The sequence below is a fragment of the Gigantopelta aegis genome, chromosome 9 (genome assembly GCF_016097555.1).
Source record: "Gigantopelta aegis isolate Gae_Host chromosome 9, Gae_host_genome, whole genome shotgun sequence".
Lineage (NCBI taxonomy): Eukaryota > Metazoa > Mollusca > Gastropoda > Neomphalida > Peltospiridae > Gigantopelta > Gigantopelta aegis.
In genome coordinates, this window is record NC_054707.1 from 58,215,819 (window position 1) to 58,226,873 (window position 11,055).

Here is an 11,055-nt window from a genome sequence, read left to right on the forward strand (position 1 = left end):
TGCCCTCACTAATTATTTTATACTAGGCTGCCCTCACTTATTAGTTTATACTAGACTGCCCTCACTAATTAGTTTATACTAGGTATGTTCCGGGTTTTGTGAGCTCTTTACCATATTGTTGTTTTCACATAGCCAAGCACACAAACTTTTTTTTGGTAAATATAATTTAAAAACCTCTAATAAATCTTACATTGTGCACATAATATATGATGGGAATCATGTTATTGTTCTTTTTATTTAACAAACACTAGTAAATCCTTATTCACTATATTGAGAAAATAAATAAATAAAATTACAAGATGTTACAAGAAAACATATAAAAGTTCATTTAAACCACAGGATGCTGGGCAGTGACAAAAAAACAAACAAACAAACAGTGACCAACCGGATTATTTGCTAAAAACTGACAAAGAAAAGGTAACCATACACTGTAAACTGCAGTTCCTTCAAAACTGAAAATTTTAAAGTTCCTTTTAAAATATCAATACAGAACAAAACATTTCTAAACCAGATACCTCTTTCAATCAGACTTTTTATTGGATCCTTTGGGTGTCCAGTTTAGAATGGTTTCACTGTATTTTCAGGCAATAGTTTGTCAAGCCATGTAATAGATAAATTACTTGGGAATCTTGCCTTTAAAGGTCAAGGTTTTATTTGTTTGTGACTGTAAACTGGACCTCTGTAAAGAACTAAAATCTTTAATGTGAAATACTTTCATCAGGTTGTTTTCCATTCTGTCATTCATTCATTTATTTACCCATTTGTCCATTCACTTATTCATTCATTCATTCATTCATTCATTCATTCATTCATTGTATTTGAATATAAAATATAACCACACAATCATGAATGGTTTTGGAACTGATTGTCATGGTGATTTGAGTATTTAAACATTAAAAAACCTACATCATTCCATACAATAACTCCTGAATGCTGGGGAGGAAATTCTGGCCATAAAATGTATAAAGTTTTGAAGAAAATGTAGGACAAACGAATGTCCATGAAAAGAACAACATGTGATGCATTATGCCAGCAGCCAGATACTGGTCACATGCTTACTATTTTCAAACTTCCTTCAAGAATTTCACAGGACACATGGCTTGTTTTTTGTTTGGTGCTTGTACGTGAATCATTTCACTAGTTTCTTCTCCCACTTGGAACACAATCTGAAAAAGTTATCAGTCACAGGCCATAAGAATTATATATAATATAATATACAGTAAATAAAAATAAATATTGGTTAATTAAAAACTTCAGTTTAGGGGTATTTAATATTTAATCAATATATTTGCTATAATCAATTTTCTAAAATAATAGTTCACTGTGTGTGTGTGTGTGTGTGTGTGAGAGAGAGAGAGAGAGAGAGTGTGTGAAAATGAGAGAGAGAGAGAGATGGGGAGGGAGAGAAAGTGTTAGACAGAAAGAAAGGAGAGAGAGAGAGAGAGAGAGAGAGAGAGAGAGAGAGAGAGAGAGAGAGAGAGAGAGAGAGAGAGAGAGATAGGGATGGGGTGGAAACATTTTGGTTTTTTTTTTAAATATGGTGGAAGATTCTAAACATTTTATATTTGATTTTACAAGTTTATGTGAAAATATACAGAGCTGAACTTGAATGAGTGGAGGAGAATGGACCCAATTGCTGGAGTCTCTTGTGAAAATTGGATATACCCGGTATGTGACTGCATCTACATAACATAATACAGATCTATGCAGCATGACATCATTAAGAAAAAACTTTTTAAATGATGTCAGGATCTATTTATTGGAAACATAGAAGCATTTGATTATTAAATCAAAAGAACTGTCATCTCTCTATTTTATTTTAATAATGAAAGCATAATTTGAATGCATTTTACTTGCCCAAGATACTATCATAAACACTGACTTTAAAAAATAATAAAAACAACTTTATCATTATCACATGTTCAAGATTCCAGTCTTTGAGCCTAAATATATGAACATCATACTTTTATGACCACTAGCTATCAAAAAATGCCCAAAAATATATTTGGCTACCCTTTTTTACAGCTGCGTGTTCTACATAATTGTCAGTTTGAAGAGCTAAATTTCTTATAATTAGCTATATACCTGGTCTTTATGTAGTCGCATGCCAAAGCCAAGTTCTTTTTCTGTGAGGTTCATTGTCTGCTGAACTTGAAAGACGCGCTGACCCGGATGAAGTCTCTGTACATACGTCGATGGAAAGTAGCCTACCTTGCCATTACACTTACCCTGAAAACAAAAATTTCAAGTTAAAGGTAAGTTTTGTTTAAAGACACCACTAGAATGAATGACTGTTTAGTGAATTTCAAACATTTCATAATTTTGACTCTTCAGAGGAAATCTTTGGTCGAAAATGACATTTGCTGGCATCAAATAGACAATAATACCCACAAATCTAAAAAAAAACCGTTAAAGTTAAGTTTTGTTTAAAGAAACCACCAGAATGAATGACTGTTTAGTGAATTTCAAACATTTCATAATTTTGACTCTTCAGAGGAAATCTTTGGTCGAACATGACATTTGCTGGCATCAAATAGACAATAATACCCACAAATCTAAAAAAAACCATTAAAGTTAAGTTTTGTTTAAAGAAACCACCAGAATGAATGACTGTTTAGTGAATTTCAAACATTTCATAATTTTGACTCTTCAGAGGAAATCTTTGGTCGAAAATGACATTTGCTGGCATCAAATAGACAATAATACCCACAAATCTAAAAAAACCCGTTAAAGTTAAGTTTTGTTTAAAGAAACCACCAGAATGAATGACTGTTTAGTGAATTTCAAACATTTCATAATTTTGACTCTTCAGAGGAAATCTTTGGTCGAAAATGACATTTGCTGGCATCAAATAGACAATAATACCCACAAATCTAAAAAAAAATGTTAAAGTTAAATTTTGTTTAAAGACACCACCAGAATGAATGACTGTTTAGTGAATTTCAAACATTTCATAATTTTGACTCTTCAGAGGAAATCCGGTAACATCTTTGGTCAAAAATGACATTTGCAGGCATCAATTAGACAATAATACCCACAAATCTAAAAAAAACGTTAAAGGTAAGTTTTGTTTAAAAACACCACTAGAATGAATGCTTGTTTAATGACACCCAGCATGAAAAACACATCAGCTATTGAGTGTGACACCACTGGAGCACATTTTTGTTTAACAACACCACTAGAGCACACTGATTTATTAATCATTGGCCGTTGAATTTCAAACATTTGGTAATTTTGACTCTTCAGAGAAAACCCACACATACCTTTGGTCAAAAATGACATTTGCAAGTATCAAATAGACAATAACATTCATAAATCTAAACAAAAACTTCATATGGTTATCTCCTAAGTAAGTGTTAATTCTTTGGCTCATTTAAGGAAATATAATTTTTACAAGTTTTCCAGATTCATTAATTATGTTATATTAAAACAGTGATCATACTTTCCACCAATCTGGGTCTGAGCTGTTTGATACTGTTAATCTCCAACCAGCTCTGAAAATAATACAGAAAGTAAATTTGCCATATAATTTTATTTCCAATCACAGCTGTTTTATGGCATGAGAGGTTGGGATTGCATAGATTTGGGCTGAAATCAGTGATAACAGGATGAAGTGTTCAACAAATATTTGAGGAAGTCACTAGCCCTCACAGAAGCTTTGGCTAGTGCCTTATGATTTAATGTAATATAGTTTATAATTTCCACTAGTCCAGACAAAACATTCACTAGCTGGGAATGAGTACTAGTGGATTTGTTGAAACCTGTTGGATTTAATCATTAATATTTTGGTACCAAGTTTATAGGAGAATTATTTTTCTACCCATACCGTTAGCCTACTGCGATCACAGTATTATTGGCAAATTGTTGGATTGTCAATGAAACTTTCAGCTATATTGTAAAATATCATATCTGATAGGAAATGCTGGCAGTGGCAGTGTTTTTGTAATCGAAACTCATATAAAAAAATGAAAGAATTAAAAAAATCCAAATATATTGTTTACCTCAAATCCATATCATCTTTTTCCTTTCCTTTGAAGTTATACAATACCACATATATTTCTGCTTCTTTCCCTTTAGACTTCTGTATAATAATAAAATAGAACTAATTATATATATATGCTATTTTTATAACTGGTTAATCTAAACAGACATTATATGTTACATTGTAGTAACAGGTGTGTGTGTGTGTGTGTGTGTGTGTGTGTGTGTGTGTGTGTGTGTGTGTGTGTATGTGTGTGTGTGTATGTGTGCAGAGGGGGTTTTGGGTTTGAAATCCCCCTATGTCCAAAGCAAATTTTCTGTTTTTCAATGTATTTTCACATGTCATAGACCAGACCTCCTGCACAAATTTTTGCACACATACCTGAGTATTCCTGTTTAAAATATTGTGACTACAAATAACAACCTTAACATTACTCATTTTATTTTTAACAATTTTTAATGCTTAAAAAACAAAAAACAATTACATAAAATATTTCCTAATTTATCATAAAATAAAATTACTTCACAAGAACAAAAATGCTAAACCTTTGTTAGAAAACAAACTGACTTACAGGAGAATGAAGTGGAGAGAGACTCGAGTTTCTCTTTTTTGTTTCCTCTATTTCTAAAGAGCTCGACCTCATGTTGAAACCCATCTTCTTTCGTGCTCCGGCAGCCGATATTGATGTGTCCATTGGACTTGTAATCACTAAATATGAAAACAAGCAAAATACACTTACTGATAATTTATTACTGAATTAAACAGCAAGATAAAACATACCAGGTTCTTGTATTGAAATAAATTGTTTCTCTTTTGGGATCTAATAGCTACATGTAAAATAAAACAAACCAAAATGCATTCCATGCAGGATTTTGCCTCATAAGAATGTTCATAAAAATGCATTCTAGAACATTCAGGGTTTAACATGTGGTCCTTACCAATCCACATGGATGGTACTTATTGTTATACACCAGTTTTATACCCATCTATTAAAGGCATAATATATACAGCTTTATCAAATTTCAGCCTTCAATTTTGTACTGCCAATCATGCAGACAAGATTTCTTACCAATATTCTTGTCAATTTTATAAGAGGCCTCTGAGAATTGAAACTTTGCATAGACATGGGTTATGCCAAAACAAATTCAGGTAACCAAATTTTGTTTTTGTATAACCTATCATGACCACATAAATGATGTCCTTAGTTTGATGAGCACAAAAAAAAAAATGGATTATGCAAAACTAGACATGCATAAGCAACGTGCAAACTATGAGTTTTGCAATTTTCAGAGACCTGCACATGCTTTAAAAGATGTACTGAGTGTACAGTCAAACCTGCTCTATCGGCCACATGCATTAAACTGTTACCTGTGTTAATACACCTCATTTTCATTCACTCCAATCATCTAACATAGCATACCGATACTCCTTTTGGTGGTAGGGCGAGATGTAGCCCAGTGGTAAAGCGCTCGCTCAATGTGCGGTCGGTTTGGGATCGATCCCTGTCAGTGGGCCCATTGGGCTATTTCTTTTCCCAGCCAGTGCACTTTATGGGATGGTGCATATAAAAGACCCTGGTATATCAAATGCCATGGTATGTGCTATCCTGTTTATGGGATGGTGCATATAAAAACATTTCCTTCCCATACTGATACTGTTTTGGTCCATTTAGCAGATTTCCTGACCATAATACTATGCTTTGAAACATATTTAGGAGTTGATCAAATGAAGTTTTATCATATTCTATAGCAAGCCTAACATATTACATCAATTAAATATGAAAAGATCCATAAAAAGAAAAATTAAGTTAAATTACTAAAATTAAAATGTTAAACAAATGAAATGAAACGTACCTCACAACATAGTTAAATGTATGAAAACACAATGAATAGGAAAAGTCACCACAAAATCTATAAAGGTTTTATATATATATATATATATAACAGTGGGTTTTTTAACATATTTATTTTCGTTACTGTATGTTTGTTGTTATTATTAATATACGTTTGTTATATGTACATGTAACAAAATTTCAATTCAGTGTATTTTATAATATACATGTATATGCAAATGTTTTCATTTGTATAGATTTTAAAGTACAGTCAGACCTTGTTACAATGACCATGTTTGTCCCTGGGTCACTTTGTCATTATATCGAAATTGCTGTTGCACGTATCAAATTAATTAGTCATGAGTTATATCCTTTGCCAAAATGACATAAGAAAAAATACTAATTAATATTAACTGAAGACTGAATAGCATTTAAATGATTAATGTATTTCCATTAAAAACAACAACACACACATGTACATATAAATATGCATTTAAATATATTATTAAATATATTAATCAAGGCCACTGATTTTATACGGGTGGGGTGGGGGGGGGAGCCCACATTATATATGTATGTATGTATGTATGTATGATTTTATAAAATTTAATAGTTTAAAAAAAAAAGTTTGATTGGGGGATATAGTCCCCATGCCACCTCCCCACGCTCCCCCCTCCCCCCACACCACTGATCAAGGCACATTCATTGTCAGTCTAATCATTCCTTAGTTAAAGACATCTATGAATGGTACCTATACTTTGTTTATGAAATATCATCAAAATAAAAGATTTGTTTGTTCAGATTTAATCCTTTAATTGACTGACTACAGGCTTATTTTCAAAAGCAATATACGTCTACAGATTTAGCAGACATTGGTAACTCGGACATCATGTGACACAGTCGCACTGTCAGTTCGCGATGAGATCAAGGATGCCAAATGCATATGTATGACTGTGTGTACTTCCGACATACTATGGTATCTGTGATTATGTAATGTCATTATAAAGAGGTGTTTTCAGACATCGGATGCACGTTTGTTCCTAATTTGTTCTATCAGTGTCAGAAGGTGTGAATTCCAGAGTAATGAACAGAATAGCATTGATGTACATTTGTTCCCGACAGTTTGTGGTCAGATGGTGTAAATGTTGTCATAACAACGGTCATTGTAACGAGGTCCAACTATATGTTTTTAGATTTTAATTTTTTTTTTGTCATGAACAGGTATTACCTAATTCTATTCCATAAATATTTGTTATTGTCTTTCATACACTAAACTGCTAAATATGTTGCAGTATTGGAATATTGATTATTAGCAAGATGTTTTTTCTCAGTTATAAATGAACATGAACCTAGTTATGTATTGCATCCATTTATTTAAACAATATAAATGTTTCCCCAGGAAATGTGTTCACTACTGAGGATGTTGAGAATAAAAAGGCTAAGAAATATGCTATTTAATTAAAAAAATTAGAGGACAAAGATAAAGGGTTAACATTTTTTGTTATAAATTCTATATGTTAGAATTTGGCATCTACAACAAAATTTTATGAACTACCTTTGTAATATATGAAGTGGGGAACAAAAGAAACATTGTTACACATACATACTTAAATTAAAAGGGAACAGGGTAACTATGTCATAAACAGACTCATGCAGGTTACATCATCACAAAATATACAGAGTGAAACTCACAGAATGAGACAGATATCAAACCTTTGGACAAACTGAAAAATAATCTTGATTTCTTTTGGCTATTGTCATCAGAGAGTAGTAAATGTTGTGACTTTGTAGGGATATCAAGTGAGTGACTTTTCATTTGAAAGTTTAACTTCTTTCGTTGCGTCCTCACCACGGTTTGAGGAGGCATATCAGTTGGACTCGAAGGAGCTGAGAGCAAAATCAAAAATAAAAAACAAATACCCATGCTAAAACTATAAAAGTAAAACAAATGCTGAAACTCAATTTGGTAACAAAAATTTAAACTATCGAGCAAAGCAAAAAGTGTGCATTTAACTTGGCCATAACTATATGTAATAAGGTGTGGCATAATAAAATTTATGATAGTAATATATCATATACACTTTCCAGTTAAAATTAAATTCAGTAACAAAAATTAAACTATGTACAGCAAAACAAAAAATTAGAATTTAACTCTGCCTAATGGTAAATATATGGATACAATGACCTTTGATTGCAGCACTGGTTGGAACAGGGCATATCTCAATGAATCTTGTGAAAGGATTGTTGTTATAACCTATTTCAATGTCACACTATTATACACAAATCAATATGGCCATGGCATGACTGCCGTGTCAGTCACAGTGCCTTGTGGTCAAAATCTTGTTTTTTTTTTAAGTATAAAGCAAGTAAATATGTATGTACATATATGTGTGTGTGTGTGTGTGTGTGGGGGGGGTGTGGGCATGGGGGGGGTAATTTATATGGTATTATTTAGCAATACAGCAGGTTCATTGAGGAAACAGGTTTAAAATAAGAAAGAAAAGAGGATAAGAAAGAAAAGAGGAAAGAAACAAAACAAAAAAAAAGGTGTTCAGGAAGGAAAAAATACCCATGGATTATATCTCAGTCTTAACACTAAGCTACATTTTCATTAATATATTTATTGGGCCTACTTAGATTCAATTTGATTGGCATATATTATTTTCTTTTAGGGAAGATGGGATGGGTTAAAAATTTGTTGTTTGAAATAATCTAAATAAAATCTCTGTTATTGTAGTTTTCCCCATGCCATGCATGTTAAAAAAAGCAAAAAAATAAGGCCACTAGTGTAAATAAAATAAAGAGACTACTACCTCCAAAACAAGTATAAGCATTGAAGGAACTGCTTTTCTTTTTGGTATTTTCATCAATGGCTAGCAACTGCTTTGGAGTATCAGGAGCATCAAGGGAAAGACTTTTCACTCGTGCATTGAGTCTCTTCCGTCGGGTCTTCTGTGGACTTTGTGGTGTTGCAAAGCTCTCGGAACACATCGAGGCTAAGTATAATGAGGAAATTAAGCAGGCACTAATTGGCACAGAAGCTGTTCCAATCATTCTGGGGATTCTTGATTGCTTACTGACAATTGCTCATGGGATTTCGCATCATATCTGGAGGCTTAGTCAAATAGATATACAGTTCTAGATGTTTCTCAGGAGAGAGGGAACCTGGCCCCATCGTCATCCCTTCTGCCACCAAAATGCTCTCTTACTAACATTGGCTTTTATTCAGGGGTGGATGCAGGATTTTGTAAAGGGGTGGGGAGTCACAAAGTTCTAACAAAAAAGCAATACGAGTTTGTCAAAGGCAAATAAAGTGGGCCCCCAATGGAAGCATGATCGGTTGGGACAGGGGAGGGGGTGGGGGTGGGGGTAGACATGCTTTGGAAAATGTTGACATACAGATACTTAGACATGCATTTTCAGGGCTATTTAGTGTTGTATATTGTGGATGATAAATTTGAACAAATAAAAGTCATTAAAAAGGACACTTCAAATGTGGGGTGGGAGTTGATGAGACATCTGTGACCCTCTCTGGATCCACCAATGCCATTCATATTTAATACCAATATTCAGTCAGTATGTCTCCCACCCACTTTAAGTATCTTTATGTCATTCATAATTAATACCAATATTCAGTCAGTATGTCCCCCACCCACTTTAAGTATCTTTATGCCATTCATATTTAATATCAATATTCAGTCAGTATGTCCCCCACCCACTTTAACTCCCTTTGCTTCTTTCATAAAATCCTGTATCCATTAGCCAAGAATGTTTAAAATCAGTCTTCGGTACTGTATAACATAGGGGGCGGGACGTAGCCAAGTGGTACAGCGCTCGCTTGATATGCGGTAGGTCTAGGATCGATCCCCACCAGTGGACCCATTGGGCTATTTCTTGCTCTGGCCATTGCACCATGACTGGTATACCAAAGGCTGTGGCATGTGCTATCCTGTCTGTGGGATGGTGCATATAAAAGATCTCTTGCTACTAATGGAAAAATGTAGTGGGTTTTCTCTAAGAATATATGTCAAAAATGACCAAATGTTTGACATCCAATAGCCGATGATTAATAAATCAATGTATTCTAGTGGTGTCATTAAACAAAACAAACTTCTTCTTTGTTGTGTGTGTAACACAGCCTTTAACACATGGCAGTGATATTAATATTTGATTCTCCTTCAATTTTCAAATTATTAGTCAAAACAAAATGCTGAAAATTTGGAAATAGATATTAGTATGTAAATAAGAAAAACAATGTTTATTGTAAAACATGCAGTTAAATGAGTGGCTTTAGGGGAGTGGGCAAATATACCAATACTAAAACAATTGTTAGTAATATGCAAATTAATAATTCTAGACAAAGGTGTACAGAAAAATCTAAACAATCTGTTAAAATAAGGAAAATGTGTCAAATATGTACTAGAATGTAACTTGGGTTTTGTAAAACTTTCAGCAATGTACATGTTTGGAATACTTTGTTCATCAACAATATACATTTTTCAACATTACACCAAACCATAATTCAATTATACAGATATTATAACAAGTGAGGTACAATGATGATGATGTAGCTGCATGGACGAATAAAGTACTTCTTGGGATAAATTAAACTTTTTTTTTTTTTTAATTAGGGCTATTACATAAATGTATCATGTAAAACAAAGACTAAAACATTTGTGTCCAATACAAAAAAGTGACAAAAACAGGATAAAATAAAATAATTTGATTTTATGAATTTAATTGTTTTAATCCAACTGACTAAGCAGGAAGCAAACTAATGGTATTTTGGTCAAACTTGATCATATTGGAAGCAACTGTTATAAGCTTTCTTATGTTCATACAATGACCAACATAGGTGCTATTGTGTAAAAATTTGAAAGAAAAAATGGTGAACTTGCAATGGTAAACTGTGGAAAGCAATGACAGACTGATTATATTTCTAATACATGTGTTATGTAGCCACAAATGAATTGCTGACTGTGCAGATGTTACAATATTTGAGGAAAATGCTGCTGCCATCCATGACAACCATGATGACTTCTAAATTCTACATGTGTAACAAGCGTCAGTGAAGAGAACCAGTAATACAGTTTTGGCTACACATTTGTAGACGCCGTTTCACATTTGAAGTACGGTAATCAAAACGTTTCAATATGTTAAAATATAGGGACCCAAAAAGTTTGGTATTTTGGTAAAAAAAAAATCTTACGCCAAATGTATTTAAAGTTTCAGTTAGCCCAAT

The 11,055-nt window shown here is 33.1% G+C and overlaps 1 protein-coding gene across 1 annotated transcript; it reads right to left on the reverse strand.

The window, feature by feature from the left end:
• Nucleotides 1–361: 361 nt before the first annotated feature.
• Nucleotides 362–4,723, reverse strand: LOC121380551 (SH3 and cysteine-rich domain-containing protein 3-like). Its single transcript, XM_041509409.1, has 5 exons — nucleotides 4,554–4,723; nucleotides 4,002–4,081; nucleotides 3,443–3,494; nucleotides 2,086–2,229; nucleotides 362–1,166 (listed from the first exon to the last, which is right to left on the reverse strand). The coding sequence occupies exons 1-5, from the start codon at nucleotides 4,674–4,676 to the stop codon at nucleotides 1,065–1,067; spliced, it is 501 nt and encodes a 166-aa protein (XP_041365343.1). The 5' UTR covers nucleotides 4,677–4,723; the 3' UTR covers nucleotides 362–1,064.
• Nucleotides 4,724–11,055: the final 6,332 nt, after the last annotated feature.